We start from the raw sequence: 23,054 nt of genomic DNA, 5'->3' as shown, positions 1-23,054 counted from the left end.
TAAACATACTGGCAGCTAGATGGATAAATGTGCGTCTTCAAGAACTGGAGTACTACCAAAACGCTATATATCGTGGTATATCATATGTAAAAGGCCAGTGAATTATGACCCTTTATCAAGTCATAATTCCAAAAAGCTAGTGTTCGCTCATTTACTGTGGAGGCGAGTGAATTCCGGAATATTTTCATGCCCGAGACCTGGAAAGCATTATCATTAGTGGTTAACCCTTATACCCCTGTTAAATTTCAAAAGATAATAAAAGTAACTTTTCCGTCTTTCGATTTGGAACAGTGCAGATCTAGATCGGACTGCAGAAATGTGCAGTCTGATCATGATCTACACTTGTCACAGAGGCAAAATCACTTGCCGCCAGCAGACTAAAGGTTAAAGTTTTTGAAACCAATGCACTCGACTCTTAAAGTTTGCATCCCGTTTAATTGAAACTTTGTGTATATCATTAGAAAGCGTGTTATGTGTATGATTAAGATGAATTTTCAAGTGTCATCAGCATTCTCTAAGTCAATTGTAATTTCAGTTATAGCCCCTGACATAGTTAAAAAAAGATGGGAAAAAGATTGTGTCTCCGTGGTAACTGTATTAAATCTTTTATCAACATCAGACTTAAAGAAAATCTGTCAACATAATGTTCTCAAAAGTTGATACATTGTTACAAAAAAATGCCACCAGATAGCAATCGCGATTAATACTAAGTGTAGAAAAAGTATAATAAAATTCAGAATGAATATAATTCATACCGCATGTGGTGTTACCAAAGGAACTGGAATTTTTGTAGGACTCTTGTATATCTTCTTTGTCACATCTCTGGATCCTTGATAAATATTTTCTTTGTTTACTCCTGTAAAAACTGGAATTTTCGATGGGCTTTTAAGCACATCCACATTTTCATTAAGACTAGTTTTATGCACTTTGGCGGTAGATCTTGGTCTTTGTGGAGTTAAAAGAACCCTTTTGACTCTTTTACCTGCAGTTTTCAAAAACATGCTGGAGATGCTCTCTTTTTCTAAATTAATTTCAGATTTTATACTTAGATATTTGCATTTGGTCCGCTCATACTTGTTAAGTTTATTCACACATTCAAGACAAAGATATGATTTCCCAACTAAAGTCTGAAATTCCAGAAGAAATTCCTGTACATTTTGTAATAGAGTAACAGATGCAGCAGTTGTCAAATCCCTCCTTTTTGACAGATACATTTTTCCTTTCTTGGAAATTTCTAAATCTTTCAGACAAAGTCTGCAACATTTCTCAAAATTTGTTACCAACTTCTTTGGGGTAGCCATTTTTATGTTTCTCCGAATTCCTATGCCAAATGAGTTAAATGTGTCATCAGAGGACCTGTGAAGGATTTTAATGACCGCTGGTTTATTAATTTTAATTAATCATATTATTATCATATCATAATTTTTAGCTTGTGATGTGTAAGGAGAAAGACCAAATTTTGTTTACTTTAAAGAATTTTCTCGATCCTTATCGGCGAAATGGAGTTATTCTTCGTTTAAAAAAAACTTCATTCGTGACCCCATGCTGCCAAAATAGGTTGACCTAATGAACTACGCATTATGAATACACACAGTGACAGGCAGACTCTGTAACATCATATACAATTAATTGATATACGAATACAATACAGCGATTACATCAGCCGCGAAAAGTCTCTGTCGGAAACAGGGGATAACGTCAGCCCATATATTTAATTTATTCAGTGCATTTCATTCAATTTATCATTTGATCACGCTGAAATATATCGGAGTCAATTAGCGCAATATTTGTTTACATTCAGCGCTGTCATAATTATTAGAAACTGGTGTTCGTTGTAACGGATTCGCTGATTGGCTATAAACAAAGAGAAGAGCGACTGCGGATTTCCTGTCTAAAAATAGAAATATCAATCCGGTAGGCATATTCGAGCAGAGGGAGATATGGAAATGGATTGTAATATTCGACCGATGCGTGGGAGAGTAATAATTCATGTGGGTAAGTTGGCAGTTATTTGCGGAGAACAGGTCTGTACTGGTATAGAATCCAGGAACACTGGTTAGGTTAACTGCCCGCCGTTACAGGAATGAAATACTGTTGAAAAATGGAGTTAAACCGAAAACAAGAGGGCCATGATGGCCCTATATCGCTCACCTGAGTTAAGGTGCTGAACAAATTTCTTTGCTAAAGCTTCAAAAACAAGGAAGTAGGTCAGAAGGTCACATTCATGGTCACTGAAAGTCAGTTTTAAGATTGGTGTGCAAAACTGTACATGTCATCCAAATTTCAAGGCTGTACCTTAAAAAACAAGAAAGTAGGTCAGTAGGCCAAGGTCACCGTCGGGTGACCCCTTATCACTTGGTGTCATCAGGTAAATATAATTAAACAGTCTAGGAAATATGATCTGATCATTTTTTAAGTATTTTTTTCCTATAAAACTCATATAGCAAGTGACCCCTGGGACGGGGCCTCTTTTGACCCCAGGGGCATAATTTAAACAATCCTGTTAGAGATCAGCTTGGCAATGATACATACAAAATATCAAATGAACTTTCAGACAAGAAGATTTTTAAAGTTTTTTTCTATACAAGTCTATGTAAAACCTGGGACCCCCAGGGCAGGGCCTCTTTCACCCAGGGGCATAATTTGAACACTTTTGATAGTAGACCACAAGGCAATGCAACACACCAAATATCAAAAGCATAGGCCTTGCAGTTTTAGGCAAGAAGATTTTTAAAAACTTTTCCTATATATGTCTATGCAAAACTTGAGACCCCCGTGACAGGGCCTCTTTTCACCCCAGGGGAATAATTTGAACAATCTAGGTAGAGGACCACAAGGCAATGTTACATACCAAATATCAAAAGCCTAGGTCTTGTGGTTTCAGACAAGAAGATTTTTAAAGGTTTTCTTTTCCCTATACAAGTCTATTTAAACCATGTGACCCCCCTGGGCAGGGCCATATTTCATCCTAGGGGGTCATTTGAACAAATGAATAAGATCCACCCTGTATTGTAAAATATCAAGTGATATGTCTCTATAATATCAAATTTAAAGAAGTTTTATTAGTCCCCTACTAGTTGAAACCCAATTTTGGGGACTGAAGGAATGCCCTTTTCCATCCGTAATTCCATTCGTCCTCAATTTCGTGCCCTGTCCATAACTCTGTCATTCAGTGACAGATTTTCTTGAATTTCTTGCCTAATATGTTCCCCATGATGTTACGACATGCCATGGGCAAAACCAGGACCCCTGACTCAAAGGTCAAGGTCACAATTGGAGATCAAATGTCAACAGGGCTTTTATCCTGTCTGGTCCATAACTCTGCCATCCATGAAGGGATTTTAACATTACTTGGCACAAATGTTCCCCATGATGAGACGACATCTCTTGCCTAAATCCGGACCCCTAGCTCAACGGTCAAGGTCACAATTGAAGGTCAATGTTCAATATGTTTTTCCCTGCCCCGTCCAGAATCTGTTATCTATCAAGGGATTACATATTACTTGGCTTAAATGTTCATGATGAGACAACGTATCATGTGCATCACCCGGAATCCTGGCTTAAAGGTCAAGGTCAAACTTGGAGATCGAAGGTCAATAGGACTTTTTTTTCCTGTCCGGTCTATAACTTTGTCATGCAAAACAGGATGAAAATATCAGTTGGCATAAACATTTCCCTGGATGAGACAACGCGTCATGCGCATACCCGGACCCTTGGCTGAAAGGTCAGTGTCACACTTGGAAGCAAAAGGCCAAGAGACCAAGAGACCTGTTCAGTCTTTAGCTCAACAATCTTTAATATTTTAATATTGCTTGGCACAAATGTTCCTTACCATGACACAGAATGTCATGTGCTAGAACCAGGTCCCCAGGTTCAAGGTCAAGGTCAAACCTAGAGGCAAAATATCAGATACAAGAATAACTTTGTCCAGAGCATTTTTTCTTCATGCATGGAATAATTTTTATGTAACTTTGCTCAGATGTTCACCATCAAGAACTAGGTCCCTAGGTCTGAGGTCAAGGTCACACTTAGACGTTAAAAGTCAAATTTAAGAATGAATTTTGTCCGGAGCATTTCTTCTTCATGCATGGAAGAATTTTGACGTAACTTGGCACAAATGTTTATCACTACGAGCCACCCATGTTTTTAGAATTACTTTCCTTTAAATAGCTTATATTGTACGTGTATTTTTATTACTGGCCGTAGGGAAAAATTCGAGATCTGTGATACAACATGCATGTTACATCCAATTTTAGATGTATTTTGACCTAAAGAGTTTTGTATGGCCTTATATTATACAGATATTTTTAAGATTACTTTCCCTTTGTTGTTGCTATTAAAAACTTAGCTCTTTTTAGTGGTACAACATGCATGTTATATCCAATATTAAAGGGTTTTTTACCTATCTCTACCTACTTAAGAGTTAAATTTGAACTTATATTACCTTAAATTATATAGAATTAACAACTGTAGGTGTTTGCATATGCAAATTTTAATCCAAGTGTCTTGTTATAACATATTGTATATATAGTGCAATATTGTTATACATCATTGATAGATATCAGGCCACGTGGTCACAAAGCATTTTTCGGTCTCAAAAGAGTTTGAGTTTGAAATTTTGCTAAATTTTCCAGGTTTAATTCAAACTGAGACTGACCATCAGTATTGAATAGTCATTTGAAAATAGATGTCAACTTAAAATTTTGTTTTAAAAACGCTATTTAGATATAAATGACAAATAAAGTTTCATTATCAAACTCAGCTGAGATTCAAAATGTTTTGTGAAGACGGGGCCAGTTCATTATCTTATTCTGCAGTGGAGAAAATTAGATGTTTTCCAGTAGGGGATTTTGTATTGCATGGCAATACTTCATTTACTTGTTTTTCATTAAAAATCTCACATAAACAACCACGCCAGTGATGAAAAGAAAATTCATTCTCAAGAGAATATCTTATATGCCGTAAAATGATTCCAAATACTTGGAGTGATAATATCGGTCATTTGTTTACGAACTGGATAGATATATTCGTCATAAGGGCACCTGCTTACTGGAAGGTAACTAGGCTTGCCGAGTTACCGCCCATGTGCAGATTCCAGAGGGACGGATATTTCTATCTTTTTCGTAAACGCATAAATGATAACTTTCTTGCATATCGTATACGCATATTTATTCTGACAGATTATTTTTCTTGCATACCGTTTTTACATAGAAATAGTGTGTAGCGCTATTCCTTACAGTAGAGTATGTTCATAAAGCGTGGGAAATTAACGTAAGCAGAAGTGACCTCATGAGGTTTCATTGAGGCACAATAACAAAGTTCAACTTCAGTTTTATCTTTTTTAGTATAATAGTATGTTTTTACATAGGTACCCTGAGGCCGGACATATAGCCGTCATCTTGTGATATAATCTATAAGAAGAATCAATATCGAACTAATAAGGTAATAAATCATAGATATATCTAACATATGTAAAATGTACAACAAAGAAATTCAATTCCGATATTCAAAGTCAATAAATCACAGATATCATACTAATATATGTGAAAAAGCTATATATATTATGGTTACATGAAATGAAAATAATGTAAAATAACATTAAATTACATTAGTTATAATTTGTCTTTTGTAAATTTTCTTTTACATAATCAATTCAATTTGTGTACAGATTTATTCTGCATAGAAATCCAATATTTTGAAATACTTATTATCAACTATTTCTTTGTTTTGAAAAATTAAAATGTAATTAGAAACCTGAACTTGTATTAATTTTAACTGCAAACAGACAGTTAAATATCATTTATATCGTTATTTATTTTATCAATTTACTTAGATATAGTTGTTGTGATTGTTCATTTCATACCAAACACTTTCAGCTGATCACCCCAGCAGCCAATATAGACTTCATCATGATGATGACTGTAGCATATAGACTGTGGGTATGATAGACCATCTATCACTATCTGACCTTGCTTCAAGTCTCCTGATATATGATGAATCGTGCTATTGTAGCAGCACACCAGCAATGATCCATCATCTAACATCACCATTCCCTGTGGTTCACTAATATTCTCGTGATTGTATACAGCTGATACATCACCTTGTAATGTTATACTGACTATATGGTCGTTTTTAAAGTCACTGATATAGATATGTCTGGAATCCTTACTTACCACAATATAGCGTGGGGCACAAAATATATCATTATTCAGGGAGATTGTGTTCTCGACATTACCTTGTATATCCATTACCAGTATTCTTTTAGGATTGCGGCAAACAGCATAGAGATGATCTTGACGATAAGTTATACCACAGAAATCAGCATAAAGTGGAATCTTGCGAACAGTTGTCAGTTTACCAGCTGTTTTCATTATAAGAATTTCTTCGTTTCCTGTTACTGTTACTGCAATCAGGTTCTGGGACAAAACAGCAATGTCCGATGGTTTGTTGTCAAGATGTTTCTCTTCTATCAAAGTTTTACTCTGTCTGTCTACAACTTTTAGCTTGCTTTCATTGCAATCACCCAGTACAAGTTTGTTAGAAGGTAAGATGGCACATCCTATGATACAGCAGTTATACAAACTGGAATCTGACTTTGTTCTTACATTTATATCTTCTTTGTGTGTTAGAGTTTTAATGTGTTTCTTCTTTGTCGACGTGACGAAGCTAGTACTGAAGTTTAACTTCCCAAAAACACTATGTTTGGACAACATACTTTCAACATCAGCATTCCGTTCAAATGTGTATTGCATGTCTGTCTTCGCTAAATTTTCGCCTGCCTTCTGCACTACATCTGACTTCAGTTTAGACTCAGCACGTTTCATGGTGATGTAAAGCTGCCCGTTCTGTCCTAACGACCTGTCAACCTGTAAACTTGACTGTAATTTCTTGATATCAGAAGAGACATTTGCACATTCATCAAGTACCATCTGAATTATTATTTTATCGTTGGATTTCTTTTTGTCAGCATCTTTCTGAATTTTTTGTTGCAGTTGATCAAGGCACTCATTTATTTCCTTCCTGAAGTTGAGGATTTCCTTGATAATACCAGCATGGCATTTATCTATTTCTTTATCTCTTACTTCAGCTTTCTTCATGATATCCTCTGCGTCTTTCATTTTCTCGCTCAGATTCTTCATGATATCCCTGTATTCCTCACTGTCCCCTATACCTGCACATTTATCGGGTATGTACTCAATCTCACATGTCCGATGATCCAAGATGATACAGTCATTGCAGCCAAGAGCCTTGTGTGTTGGACAGAAAAATTTGATATTTTCCTTTTTATGCACAGAACATTTTTCTGTACATTCCTCAGAACCTTTATTGGTAATGACATGTTTACCAACGTTGTCTTTATCAAGAAGTTCGTGATTCCGTGAGGCTTTTGTCCTCTTGTGACATTCAAAGCAAGTTTTACATAGATATTCCTGGCATTCCACACAAAATCCGTGAGCTGCTACATGCTGACCAATGATAAGACAAGGCTGACAACTGTGGTCAAAGTCCTCTGCTGATCCTAGTGTTTTTGAGCCTTGAAAATCTGACATTTTACGTCCTGACACTGCCATTTCTGGAAATGCAAACATAACGTTTAATGGTCTAATTAAATGTAATACAGCAGAAGGTCACTTTGTAGACCAATTGTATATTAGTAATGGTCCATTTTAGTTTTAAAACAAATGTTTAACAGTCACTAAATAATTATGAAGACGTAACTCTATACCATCTAATGTCACTTTGATGAAAATAGCTTTTCCCCAGATACAATGTATGATATCTTTAATATGTATTTCTGTGGCATCTTATGCAAATGATAACAAGAGCTCGTAGATCATGAAATGCCCCACTTGATGCATTCAGTAACTGCACAAGGAACATAAATTATTCGGTCACTGCGTACTGGACGTTTGATGTACTGATACCGATCAATAATTATGGATCATTTACCAGTCATAAATGACCTCCGTATCAAATGTGATCTACGATCAAACTATTCTCTCGTTCATTCGCAAAAAAATGCTACTGTTCTGGGTCATTGTGACATTGACTTTTAAAATACTGACCTCAAAATCAATAGGGGTCACCTGCTGATAATGATCAACCTCCCTATAAAGTTTCGTCGTCAAGGTAAGGCATTTTCAAGTTCGCAAATGGTTTAAATGTTACGGGTCACGTAGACCTTGACCTTTGACCTACTGACCTCAAAATCAATAGGGTGATTTCCTTGTCATTATCAACCTCCATATTAAATTTCGTGATCCTAGGCCCAAGCGTTCTCATGATATCGCCCGAAAACGGTTTAACAATTATGGATCACTGTGACTTGCTGGTCATGATCAACATCCCTATAAGGTTTCTTGATCCTAGGCCCAAGCGTACTCATTTGCTCTGCACTTGAAATTTACGAGGCATATTAAAATTCTTCCGGCAGAATAGAAGATATGGAGTGGTAAGTAAATAAAGCTACTAGTATTTGACTTTTGATTCCCAGTCTTGACCTTGGATGTAGTAATCTTGGTCATTTACCATTTTATGATATGATGGGATCATTCATGTGCAGTTATCTGAAAATCAGTTGAACAGTTGAGCAAGCAGATTAAACACCTCCATGTTATGACTGTATTCTGAATTAGTCAATTTACAACAATTGATACCCGTCAGTTCATTTAGTACAAATACTGGTTTTCTGTGACAGAAATATTTTTTCTTCGTTGGAGAACAGCATATTGGTGGGAATTAAATGAATTCGAAATGATCAGTACCTAGTAGGGTATACTAGTATCTGATGCGTTATAAAAGCTCATCAGAGCTTATATTACTTGTAATTGTCTTGCCGACTCAAAATAAATTTTATCTTATCTTATTTCACGGGTTAAACTCTTTGATAATTTGGAATTGCGAAAAGCAAATAAAAGAAATATAATTTGGAATTTCAATAAATTATAGATTGCATGTTAATATATGTGAACAAGCTAAATATACAAGGCTACTTGAAGTCTAAACAAATTCTAAAATAGCATTAAAAGCCACTACTTATTAGGCATTTAAGTATTCATTTAGATAACAATTTTGTTTACTGCATTATTTTACACAAAATTCAAATATTTTGAAATAATTATTATTAATTATTTCTTTTTCTAAAAAATCAAAATAAAACGAAAAACATGGATTTCTATATCATGTCATGGCAACCATAGGAAAGTCCAGTAGTCGCAAAATTTAGGCGTTACTTACACAGTGATAATATATTCATTATTTAATATTATCACTTGAAACTTTAACACCGCTAGAAAATTTAAGGCAATTTTGTTAAGATAATAGCAGAATGTTAAGCAAAAATTAATAGAAACAACCGATTTTTTTTTATAAAATTACCTGTAAAATTTCATACAGCACGATCGTAAATAGCTAATTCGTTTTTATAGTAAATAAATGTAATACATTACGGGCAGAAGATATCAAAAACAGAATAGAAAAATCTTTAATAGTGAACAGTGTTGTCAAACAAATTTCTGTTAAATTACCTATATAGCTACATCGTGCGTGTAAAGTTTATAGCGGATTTTAATAAGTTTTAAATAAATCTTTGTTCTTAGTTTTATTATGTTGTTTTTAATGATAAAAAGTAGAGTATAGACAGTCCATGGCCGTGGCGGTTGTCCCCGTGGATGTTTTGTGTGTAAGTCAGGAAGGGAAACCGCGGGAATCCTTGTGGATGAATTCGTAAATTAATAAATTGCAGTATTAAAACAGTATTAAAACATTTTTGTAACATCTATTTGAATTTTGGAACTCTCGAAAGTAACACCTAAAACATTTAAAAAACAAAATAATAATACCACCACCAATACCCAGACATGCATGGCTGTAGCGACTACTGAGGCAACCGAGGCACTTGCCTCGGTCAGTTTTTCTGCCTCCTCTGCCTCGGTCGATTTTTTCTGCCTCAGTTGCCTCGGTGGATTTTTTTCAAGGCGACAGTTTTGGTAATCAAGTTTTGTTTTGCCTTAGCTGTATGAATTACCAGCCGTTCTTCAAGAATCTGATCTCGGTTTGGAAAGTATTATTCGAATAGATGTTTTATAAAAACTATGGAACAAACTATAGCATACATCTACGACGTCACAACTGTTTGACGTATGTGAGATATGTCAGTATCGTACTACGGTTGTTCAAAGTGCGCATTTCAGATTAGTGTTTTCAATATTCCCCAGGCTCAGCATCATCCGAAAATACCAGCCTGTAGAGGTCACTCCCGGATGCGTAGCGTGGAACACTTGCTCTGCTCATTGCGCTAAGTAACATTTGCAATCAAAGCCTAAAAATGGGGGATAAAAGATCGAAAGAAGCAATGATAAGATCAGGCGAGGGTATGAAGCTATTGCCAGTGTTTGCGCATATACATATTAGTAATCTGTTTCTTTTTTTTTTTTTGTTGTTGTTTATTTTTGTAGATTTGTAAATTTCAGAAGTAAATACAAGGTTGTAGCTTGATTACTTTGTTTGATCTTAAATACCACATACCTCAATCTCCTCCCCTACATAAAAACTGTTACAAATCATTGCGTAAATTATTGCATCTTTTTCGGACTCCTATTTACGAGGACATTTTTTTTTTTAAATATAAGATCTCGATTTTTCAGTCGTTCGATTAAAATGTTCCACTTTTTAATGTTGTTTATAAGCTAGTTCAGTGAGTGATGAAACATTCGGTTTCATATGCATATCTGAAACTATGGGATACGGTCAAAATAAATGTTTTATATTTACCTTATGCAGATTTTGGTACTCCTAATCCTACAGCTTAGTAAATATTACACAATTGTTATTCATATAATAATTTCTATTGCAGTCGTGCACTTTAATTTCACTGTAAATGTTGACCGTGCTCAAATGTAGATGATAACATACTGGTTTATGTCAAAATAAGTTTTGCCACTATTGCAAAAAGTGGATGACAGATAAACATAATTTGATATTCTTTCATGATCCTTTCATCATTCAGACACGTCAATGAAGAAATTTTAGTAATCTTCAAAAGATTTATCAGATATAATTGCGGTCAAAATATGTTTACTGTGTAAAAATGACAGTATATCATATCAGATACATTTGTATCATAATCGAAACAGTGCGGCTAAATGCAAAAAAGGTTTTTACAATACAATGGAAAAAATGCTTTTAAATGTAAATAGCGAAATGAATGCTGCAAACTAAGTATTTTGCGTTTCAGTTGCTTGGATCACATTACTATGTTATATGCACAAAAGCTGCAGCGTCATTGCATTTGTAAAACAAAATGAGAAAAAAAAGCTATTGACAGCTGCTTTCTAATGATATTAAGAGACAGAAACTTCTTGTTTCACGTTTATAATTACCATTCCTTCAAAAGTGTACGAGTATTTTATAGTGATAAAAAGTTATGATACTAGAATAGCTGCTTAATACCTGTAGGTGACCGCTGCGGCAGGATGTAATGTATACCTCTATCGCAGTTTAACATTAAATGCGTGACAAAAAGTCTCTGAATCTTTATTTCATCTTACACCTCATCTCTTCAGCCTTTAAATTTTATTGATTGATTTTCTTTTTTTATATTTTATTGTCGAAAAATGACGATATGTCTGTGCGTATGTTAGTATGTTGAGTTACGTGCCTGCCATGTGCATTATAGATCTACCCCGGTCATACTGGACAGTCGCTTTCAGAAGAAGCTACAAGTTCTATTTCTTTTCCCAGAATCTTCACCCTTTGGGAGATTCAAATGACCTGCACAAAGGGATGTGGATTCCCTTTTTCACATCCTCCCGCTGAATAGCTTCAGAATTGGTTGCGCTACGCCTTGATCCCCTATATATGTAATAAAATAGGCGTGTTAAAATGTACCAAATAGCTATTACAAAACATTCACAAGGATTGCATTTTTCATTCGTGTAACATTCGGATCCCGAATTGAAATTCGCGCTCTTTGCATTGTCATTTCGTACTTGGGCACTTACAACCGGAGCAAAAACATCCACGAAAAGTTTACATCCTACGTTTTCTAGCGATTTTATGTTTAATTTCCTACAATATAAATTCTTTTTTTTTTTCCAAACCTAATCTGATTTCAAAGCATGGTTTAGATTCAAAATAAACCGACCAATTTGTTGGTGCAAAAGCAAAATCACTTGAAACTTGATTATTTATCATTTTAGTTTTTATCATATGTATTTCATTTTATCAAAATATCATTGATGGGACAACGGTTTATTATCACTAATTTTGAAGAATATGAAGACGTAACGTCAGAAGTTGCGGCCAATGCTAAAATTATTTGAAGTGATATGAATAAATGTAAAGTTTTTAATGACTATTCGTCCTATTTTCTTGAAAAAGTATCAAAATATACAGCAATAATTAGGCTGTAGTAAAGTATTAAAAAGTTATCGTTTAATCACAGTTATATGAAAAAAACAACACCAATTGCGTGAAAAAAAGGACGAAAAAGTGTATGTAATTTGTAACAATTTTATTAAACAAACAGTATATACGAGGAATCTTTCAAAATATATGCCACACTTAATTTACCCATCATACAAAACTTTTTTACTATGATAAAACAATTAAGTAAAGTAAAAACTGACTTTTAAGATCGGTCGTAGAAATCTAGCATTGTGCCGTAACCATGGAAACGGCTACAGAAGCTGGTAATCGCGGAAACTAAAAACAATTCTTTTGTCATATTTCAAAAAGTAGTAGTATTAGAAACTTGATTTTTTCAAATTTTCATTAAGTTATGAATACCTATTGTTTGCAGTGATTATATTCTAAATATCTTATTTAATATCTTAATTGTCGTCAGCACGTGCAATTTTAGTAATAAGAACGTGCATTCAGGTGTGAACAAACAAGTGCCTTTATAAAATCGGAAAATGTTTTCTACACGTAATTACAACTATTGCTGATTTTTGGCTTGAAAATGTTTTATAATACGCATGCAATTAAAATTCTAAAAATTTTGATACGTCAGTTTGACATAATTTTATATATTAATGCAGCGGATGGCATGCCATAGGCTATTAATTCGCTTCCTTTTTCAATACATATGGACAATGAAGTTAATTAATAATGCATTAAATATCGGCTTGGAATATCTAATAAATATTATATGAAAAACAACAAAGTTTATTTAATTAATTGTTGGAAAACATGTGGATAAATTGTTTTTGTGAAATTGCCTTTTGTTAGCTGTCAGTAGTGTATAGATACGCTTAACACATTATACAGCATGCATAAAATTGTTCCCGTTTTCGTTGACATTTTTACTATTACTGTTACGAAATCAAATATTTTAGATTTGATACTTCTATTGTTTTAATAATTAATCATATTACCGGACTTTTCTTCATCAATCAGAGGAACCATTATGGGAGTAAACGAGGCCTAGAGTAAAGGCTTCCAGTGTGTGTAGAACGGTTCTACCAAAGTGATGCTAATGTACAAGTAGAAAGAATGTACAATGAAATTTGCGAAGTAATAATAATGTATTTGCGTATTTCTTATTTTCGGGGCGGGTAACTTATTGTTACTCTGTTGAAATCTCGTATTATGCAATACACTTTCCGGAGATACCATCACCATTGGTATGTTATCAAGTACTATATATTTTGTATATAGACCGAATGGAAAAATAAAAGAAAAATACGATGTTTTTGAAAGAGTATGTCTTTATTTCTTTCATGCACATTTGTAGTAGCAATATACATCCTCTGCATGCGGTTACGAAGAATAAATACATATGTTAAAGTGACAGTTTGCAAAAGGATGGTCAGTAAATGTTATCTTTATACATTTTCATTCCGTTGCTTCAATAAGTCGCATATTTCTAGTTATTTTATATACAAAACTCTTTACAATTTACTGACAAATTGAAAAACAAAATGAAATCCAAATGATCGTTTTACAATGATGACTTACATTCTAAACATTGAAAAACATACATATATCATAATCTCGTTTTAAAAAGCAAACAGAACGTTAATATGTGTAAGGACGAATTTCAAGTGTTAATGAATAACTGCGGATGGCCAAACCCCGGATCCCCCACCCCCACGCACTACCACTTACTCAAATTAAGCAACTTGAATAAATCCTTGACGTCTCAGTGCTAGGATTTATTCTTTATTGCAACTTTGTACGACTGTTCCGTTACTTATCAATATTCATACTATATTAGAATCAATTTGTTTTGAGTGAAAATACTGAAATGGTACAAGGTTACATTCTTCATTTGTTTCATATAAACAATTAAATCTTGAGATCTCATTTTCAGTGCTTTACAGCATTTCAATGATATAAAAACACATATATTGCCATTAAATACAACATGTCTTCTCACCAAAAATGAAAAATTTATATTGAGATATTGTTACTATATTAAAGAAACATTATCTGTCTGAAAAACATCACCATCTGAAAATACTCCCATGAAATTTGTCATTTAGTGATAACCTGTATACATGCAGACATGGAAATTCACAGTGAAAGTGATCTAGATCTTTTCTCAATACAATTAGCAATACAGCTAAGCCAAAACTTTAACAGTCACATCCTTATCTGACTCATATACAAGATCTCATCAACAACATTTTGAATTGCAAAAACAGATCATCTAACATCATCTTACATGCTTGGCGAACGTCTCTTTTCGTAACACTTGGGGCTCATTGTCCCTGTGCAGTTAGCGGGGACCGATGCGCTATGCTAACAGCCAAATGCTAAATAAGAAGTTGTTAATGCTAAATATCAAAAGCTTAATGTTAATGTCACATACTTAATGCTAAATGCTACATACACAATACTATATGCCGTATACAAAATGCTAAATGTCACAAAAGCTCTACATGCAACCACAGGAAAACATTGCAGCAATTACAAGGCAGAGACTGAAGCATGAAGGCCGTCTAAATGGTTGAAGATCCGACAGGACAGAAGAAAGCTCCTCAGTCGTCTTTCTCACATATGCACTGTCTGTTATGGAAGTTCTGATCAACAATAAAGCTCCGCACTAGCCAGGAGAATGCAGAGCCTGAGTATAACCTGCAAAGTAGCACTTCAGTGGATTACATCCATTGTGGACTTGCAGGCAATGAAGAGGCAGACAAACTGGCTAAGCTATAAGCTCAGTGAGAACAACCAAAAAAAAAAACCTGTGAGTTACAAGTAGAAAGTCACCATCATCAAGGCATTAACGAGACCAAGGATAGAGAAAGATGCTTTTCATCTCCTTGAACAAGTGATGTTGGTCAGGCTTCGCTCGGGGCACAACAAGCTCAATGCTCACATGTACAAGAAATACAGACTGGCACCATCGCCAACTTGTTCATACGGTGAGGAAGATCAGACTGCGGAGCATATACTTCGGAGATGTAAAAAGGCATGACCATGAGCGAGCTGCGACTTGGCCGATAGATACCTTAATGCACCAGAAACTGTATGGAGGCATTGAGGATCTGCGGCAAACCACAAGTTTCACCAAGGCTTCTGGTCTGACAATGTAGTTGCGAACGAGAAGAAGAAGATGAAAACAAATTCTTTTTGTCAAATGATAAATGATAATTCTCAAATTATCAATCTTTGTGATCTTTATCTCTTCAACTAATGAATGTAACTTTTACTCATTTGGAAAATAATAAATGTGCTGCCTGTCTAATTTAAAGCAATATTTCATCATGAGCGGGCAACTGGGTAGAACCACCGACCTTCCGTAAGCCAGCTGGATGACTTCCTCACATGAAGAATTCAACGCCCCGAGTGAAGCTCGAACCCACATCGATGAGAGGCATGTGATTTGAAGTCAGCGACCTTAACCACTCGGCCACGGAGTGATTGGCATTTAGCATTAAGTATTTGGTGTTTAGCATTAAGTTATTGACATTTTGCATTAAATAATTGTCATTTAACATTTGGCTATATTCATGCCGCACCGGCCTTCAATACATATCAAATGCCATATGCCATATCCTTTGTGCTAAATGGCTATAATCATTGCCAAATAACAAATGTTACTCGTCAAATGCTTTAATTTGTGAGTTAATAATCTGTATTCCTTACACTAATGACTGTTACTTTTAATCACGTGAAAACATATGAAGTTCTATCAGCCTGATCTGAAGCAATAACATGTTCTGAGGGTTATGAGATGACATGATCGAAACTTTTCACTCTAAAATGTTAAGAAATATTTTTAATAGAGACAAAGTTATGTTACAAATGCCAATGACTATTTACAGGATGCATTTATACACTGATATATTCAGCTCTTTATCTGAATAAGTACTTAGCAATACGCATTTGGCATTTATTGTTTCGTATTTGCAAATTACAGTTATCATTTATTGTTTGATTACAAATGTATCATTTCACAGGCAATATTGACATTAAGCATATAGCAAATAGTATTTTGCAATAACTGTTTGTCATTTAGCATTTGGCAATTACCATGGCACACTGGCTTTCCATAGCCTTCCATAGTACTTAATAAATGTGATTTCGTTTTCAAAACATTTTGCATAAGGTGTTTGGCATTTAGCATTGTTATCTGATATTTAGCAATTGACAAATAAAATGGCGCACCAGGTTTCCATATAAACATGTACATTAGTATCACTTTGGTAGAACCGTTCTACACACACTGGAAATCTTTACTCTAGGCCTAGTTTACTCCGATTATTGTACCGCTAAATTATGGAGAGAAGTCCGATAATATGATTAATTATTAAAGTGATAGAAGTATGAAATCTAAAATGCTTGAATTCGTAACAGTAATAGTAAAAATATCAACGAAAACAATTTTATGCATGCATTATATGTGAAGCGTATCTATACAATACTGACAGGTAACAATTTCACAATTTTTTTTTAAAAAAAACATAATTTATTCACATGTTTTCCAACAATTAATTTGATAAACATTTTTTTTTTCATACTATATATGTTAAATATTCCAAGCCGAGATTCAACGAGTTATTCCCTAACTTCATTGTCCATTTGTATTGCAAAAGGAAGCGAATGAATAACGTATATGGCATGCAATCCGCTGCATTAATATATGACATTGTGTTAAACTGACGTATCAAAATTTTTAGAATTTTAATTGCATACGTATTATACAAAATTGTCAAGCCAAAAATCAGCGATAAACATTTTCTGATTAAAAGAGGCACCTTGTTGATTCACAACTGAATGCACGTGCTAATAACTAAAATTGCACGTGCTGACGACAATTAGGAAAAATAAGATATTTAAGATATAATCACTGCAAACAATAGATATTCATAACTTAATGAAAATATGAAAAAATCAAGTTTCTGATACCATTACTTTTTGAAATATGACAAAAGAAAGATTTTTAGTTTCCGCGATTACCAGCTTCAGTAGCCGTTTCCATGGTTACGGCACATCTCTAAATTTCTACGACCTCATTTAAAACCTCCATTTGTTGCCGAACCGTATTCTTATATAGATGAAAAAGTTTTGTATGTTGGGTAAATTAAAATCCTTACGGAGGGCCCGTACACACGAAAGCTTCTTCAGATAGTACCGTTAGGGAAATTATTTATTTTTTTACGTGATTAAAATTTAGGGAAATTTTGCATGCTTTGTCATTGAACGTGATAACGTTTGTGAAGTAATTTTTGACGGTTGTGAATACGTTAAAAAAAACAAGATGGATATGTTTTCCGCGGCCGTTGAGTTATGTAAATTTCACTTAAAATAATACAAAATTAAGACATGTTGAGCTGTAAAATGCTGAGAAAAATTCATTATCTGATAAAATCTAACTATTTTCAGATTATTTTACTTCGCTGTTTTCACAGAATCTGTGTAAGCAATGTTAAGCTAAAAATAGCCTTTTCTTTGTTTGTAGTTACAGGAATACAAATTCTTAAAATTGCCACGTTTTCAATTATTAAACATATAAAAAAATAATAACCATGTTTTATAAACTGCGATAACAAAAAAAACTGTTTTCTTTTTTGTAATTTAACAAGTTTGATCAATTTCGCTTACTTTTCTCTGTAAAATGACAGTCTAATTTTGAAAATGTTTGCAAAGATGATATTTTTATTCACAGATGAACGAGTTCTTAAAATTATCACGCTTTAAAAAAAATAACGTCAAAAGAAAATAACGTCAAGATGCGTTTTATTCAGTCTTCTTTTTTATTCAGTAACGGCAAAATACAATGAATATACCTACAATGATAGAAAGGTGTGTTATTTGTTTATATAAAGTGGATTTTCAAAGAGAACCATAAAATGATTTGTATATTTCAGATTATTACCGCGATCTTTACTATCCGGAAACAGGATCTTTATCATACTGTAAGATGATAATGAAAAAACGCGCTCTAATTCATGCAAGTTTAATAATGTGTGTTGATTGCAAACACTCTGTTTTGTTACCGGTAAGTGGGTGAAATCTCACAGTTATAAAGAAACACAAACTTACGAGACAGAAAAATGTTCTCTCATACAGAGGTTATAAAAGGGAATATCTGTACTGTTAAAATGGTTTTATTACATTCAAATGTACGCTTTAATATAAGTATGCATTGTTTTTATAATATAACATGAATTTAAAATATGCCTGAAATGAAATAATAGCATTTAGACGTCCAGTTTTTATCATGTGTAAACAACTGATTTTTCATGATTTTGACGTCGTTTTATGTTACACTAATGTGTTGCAACTTTTGACGTTGCGTCGAAGCGCTAAGTTGCTGTTGAAGCGTTATATGCAGACGATAGGTAATGCCGCGGGTTTATGATCAATTGATGGAACTTCATTTATGCTGTATTCATCAATTAATATCTATTTGAATGTTCTTTTCAACCTAATGAGGTTTAATTCTAAGTTAACGTCACAAATAATGTTTTGATGATTTGATACGCGTTTTGCACTTATCTCTTTTGTGAGTTATAATGATATCCACCTTGTCATTATATGAAAGAAGAACTTTTTTTAAGAGAAAACTAATGTCCTTTTCAGCATGATAGCAACATTAGACGGAACTTAATAGGGAAAATGGTTTGAACATTTTTACATTTAATTTTACTCGAATAAGCGTCATCAAGAAGACTATTCTTCATACACCTCCCAAAAAGTAGGTCTTGTGACCTCTATCGCAAGAGAGACACATTACAAACGAACCACAAATCGGTATAAGTACCCGGGGTAGATCGCGGAGTAAACGGGTAATGTTTTTAATGTAACTTGACATGGACAATCAAGATGGCGTCACAAAATTAGGGTTGGTCAACTTATTTACTCCTATAGATGATATGCTGCTAAATTTATAATTTACTGATGAAATTCCAGAGCGAATAGCATAACACTCAATGGATAAGTTTTTTTGTTCATAGGTGGAGCACCTGAAGGACATATTCAAAGATATGAGGATATAAATTATTTTCAGTTTGGATACATCACTTTTCCGCAAAATGCGCACAAAAATTGACTAGTTTTCATGGTGAGTTTCAGAACATTTGATTTTATAATTTTATAAATTAAATGCATTTTTACAGTTGTTTATGTGTGTATTAAATGATTAAAATGCATCTTTAGACCTCTGTGGCAGCATATTGTCTATTCGAGTAAATAATGTGACCAACCCTAATTTCGTGACGCCATCTTGTTTGTTCATGTCAAGTTACTTTAATCATAACAACAGCGCAACAAAGTGTGTTTTATCAAATATCCTACTTTTCTTGGGGGATCGGCCCCACAAACCCTCCCTAACTAACCCCTCTGACTGTCGTCGCTTTGTCTTACCACTCAAATTTACTCAACAACCATGAACAAACGCGCGTACTCAATTGCCTCTGTAAAATTTAGTCTCTCGCTACGGCCACGGACATGTTCTAAAACTAACACCCGGACTTTGAATTAAGGCCCCTTTATCATATATAGTACACTAATTACTTAACTGGAACATATCAAGTGTAGATCTAGGATAAAGATGTAAACAAGAAATAAAAAATAAAAAAAAATGGCAAAATTATGTGGATTCACGGGCGTACTGGCGTATAGTTAGCTACGCGCCTGGCTATTTAAAGCTCCCTAAAATTTGTTCATTTTAATTCCTGAAATAGCATTCATTCATTTTTCAAGAAGAACTTACCAATAATTACTTTTCTTCCTAAGTAATCCTTTAAAACACTATCGTACTTCAGTAAAATTTACTCCATACCAAATTAAACGATATAATTCTGTTCTAATCTACCAAAGTGTCGTTTTCAGAAAATAACTATATCAATTGAAACATGTTATAGTGCATTTTATTTGACCTGGCGGGGCGTGGTTTTGCGACGGTCCACTACATTATTGTGTAGGGTATGTAGTAACTGTAATTATTGTAGAGTTAAATTTTAGTCGTTGATTACCGAAGATTGCGGAAATAAGCAATTATATTGCTCTACCTATTTTGCTCGTTCTTAGAGATTACCATTATTTGCATATGTCAGAGATTAACTCCGCCCCGCCAGATCGAATAAAACGGACTATATACAGTATGCATGTTTTTATTAACCACTTCATAATCAGTTATGATGTTCTTGCACTAGTCCTACTGGAAGTTTTCTATAGCTTATTGCAAGGGTAGAAACTAAGAAAATCGATAAGAAATTTAAGCAAAATAGATATAACAGGTTTAAAATAACCTAGTTAATAATTAAGTATTTAATTACGAAGATCATGTTTACGTCAAATCGACATGACAATTGGTGATATGGCGACTTTCAAACTTTTGATGGTTCAGGAGACCCATCACGGACGGGCGCATAAACAGAACCACCAACCTTTTGTAGGCCAGCTGGATGGCTTCCTCACACAAAAAATAGTACAGCCTAAGCAAGTTTCGAACCCATAGCGGTGAGTATACAGGAAGTTAGTGAAGTTATTCGAAGTCAGCAAACCACTTGGATACGGAGGACCCTTGATTGATGAATTGATAGAGTAATAGATTGACTGATCGATTAAATGTGCAGAATTATAAAAAGTATAATAGAACTTATCATGCAGTAGCAGAATTCAATATGCACCCACCTCTCCATTCAGTTTTAACTGTGTACTGCAACGGGTCCGAGTGGTCTTAACTTCAGAACGGTATCTAAAATACAATTAAGATATAATATAAAATAAGTTCGGAACAGTATATTAACGTATCTGCTTTTTTATTTTGCTCGTGGTAATGTGTTTTTTTACCATTTTGTGTGAAAGGTCATTCTGGAGAAATGTTACAGATTTCTGTGGTATACACTGTTCTTTGTCCGTTTCATCTTATTTGTTACAGTTTAGTTAAATTGTGAAACAGTGGTTCCAAGTAGACAAGACATGCTTCCCATTGCAGACCTTCGTAATGAGCATCTGGTCAAGCAAGATTTCTTTAGTGGAGTGTGATTAAGATAGCAGAAGTTACAATGGCAAAGCATATGTTGGTAAAGGAAATTTTCACATACCCAACAAATAGCTACTTTAAATGCTGGCAAAAGATGAAATAATTCTATAATTGTATCGGAGGATTCTGTGAAGTGAATGACTTTGGAAACTATTTGTGATAAACTATGCTGCATCATCATATATTGATGTTAACTACTCATGGATATTACTCACTTTATTTTTGGAAATTGGGCAGAATAATTTACAAACATTATCATTAACATCACTAAGTAAGGTTTCATTGAATGAATGAACATCAAAAAGCAGCCTTTCTCTTTCAATGATTTTCATTTTTTTCTGACGAAAGCTAAAGTAAGATTCTTGTGACAATCGTGGTCAAAATATGTAGAGGAACTACTTGAAATTTATTCCGGACCTAAAATGTGATTGATATCGCAAGTAAAAAAGGAGCATCAAAGTTATCAGTTCAAAACTAGAAGCATTAAAGATTTTTTTTGCTAATATTTTACGTTCAGTCCCGCTCTTACCCTATGTACACTAAGAAAAAAGTTTCAAGACAGTGGTTGGGCTAAATTTCCGTAGCTGGAGTGAGTAAAAATGGAAAAAGGAGAAAGACAGGAACACTGAATTTAAGAAAAAAGAAAAGGTATGGCGTGGTACGACAAAGGAATTAAGGATCCATATTCCATTACATTGTATATTGTCTCATTATTGTACTCAAGCAGTATATTTTGGTATTAATTAAAATGATGCTTTATACTTAGGTATACTTGTGTATTTTGTAGTGAGCGGAATTTATTCTGTGAGACTGTGACTGATATATATACCAGCCTATATTCAAAGAAAATGAGGAAGCTATAACACGATATTAAATTCAAACGGACCGACAATACTCTAGCATTTCAAAGATGAATATCCTGCTTTAAATAATAAATTTGAACATTAAATTATCATAGAAACAGCGATTTTTCAGACTTTTTGGACACCATGTGCGGGAATGAAAAGTATTTGTCTTCTTGCGATTTAAATACTCTTTATCAAAAATAAAGCTTTCAAAAGCCTGTAATTACCAATTTTACAATTACTTTTGTATCAAATTGTGTCTAAAAATCATGTGTAATAAGAAACAATAGAGTGGAAATACCAAATGTTTCTTTTGTTGTACCTTGACATTGAAATGACCTTGAACTTGAAGCAGTCAGTATGTATATCAATTTAAGGTATAATATCCATGCAAATATCATGAATTACCTTTATAAATGGAACACCCAAACTGATGAATAAAATGTTCACGGAATTGGCAATTAATGGCAGCCATCTTGAACGCCATCTTGAATTTCTCGGAACGCAACCAGTTTCGGCAATATATGTTGTAACTGGGAATTTTAGGAAACCATAACCAAGTTCAGCCATGGTTTTAACATGCTTAAAAAGATTCAATTCTTCTTCACGACTGTAAAAAGTATTCTCTCCTTTCTTAGCAGTCTCAGGTTTCATATGATCCTTCGTCCTATTTCTTAAATTCTGTTCTAGCACACCAGACTGTGCAGCCCTTTGCACAGGTAACCCTTTCTCTTTTACTGCTTTATATGCACGGTCTTAATTTT

The 23,054-nt window shown here is 34.1% G+C and overlaps 1 protein-coding gene across 1 annotated transcript; it reads right to left on the bottom strand.

Moving 5' to 3' along the window:
* Positions 1–4,478: 4,478 nt before the first annotated feature.
* On the bottom strand, positions 4,479–11,245 carry LOC128550268 (uncharacterized). Its single transcript, XM_053528949.1, has 2 exons — positions 10,774–11,245; positions 4,479–7,573 (listed from the first exon to the last, which is right to left on the bottom strand). Exon 2 carries the CDS (start codon positions 7,569–7,571, stop codon positions 5,853–5,855), a length of 1,719 nt encoding a protein of 572 aa, XP_053384924.1. The 5' UTR covers positions 7,572–7,573; positions 10,774–11,245; the 3' UTR covers positions 4,479–5,852.
* Between the last annotated feature and the right edge of the window lie 11,809 nt (positions 11,246–23,054).

Source organism: Mercenaria mercenaria, chromosome 17, assembly GCF_021730395.1.
Source record: "Mercenaria mercenaria strain notata chromosome 17, MADL_Memer_1, whole genome shotgun sequence".
In the NCBI taxonomy this organism is placed as follows: Eukaryota; Metazoa; Mollusca; class Bivalvia; order Venerida; family Veneridae; genus Mercenaria; species Mercenaria mercenaria.
The sequence above is the reverse complement of the archived record's forward strand: the minus strand, read 5'-3'. Positions and strand labels throughout refer to the sequence as shown.

Bases quoted from the DNA above. Each gene is read 5' to 3' on its own strand.
- LOC128550268 (XM_053528949.1), bottom strand. From the start codon at position 7,571: ATGGCAGTGTCAGGACGTAAAATGTCAGATTTTCAAGGCTCAAAAACA.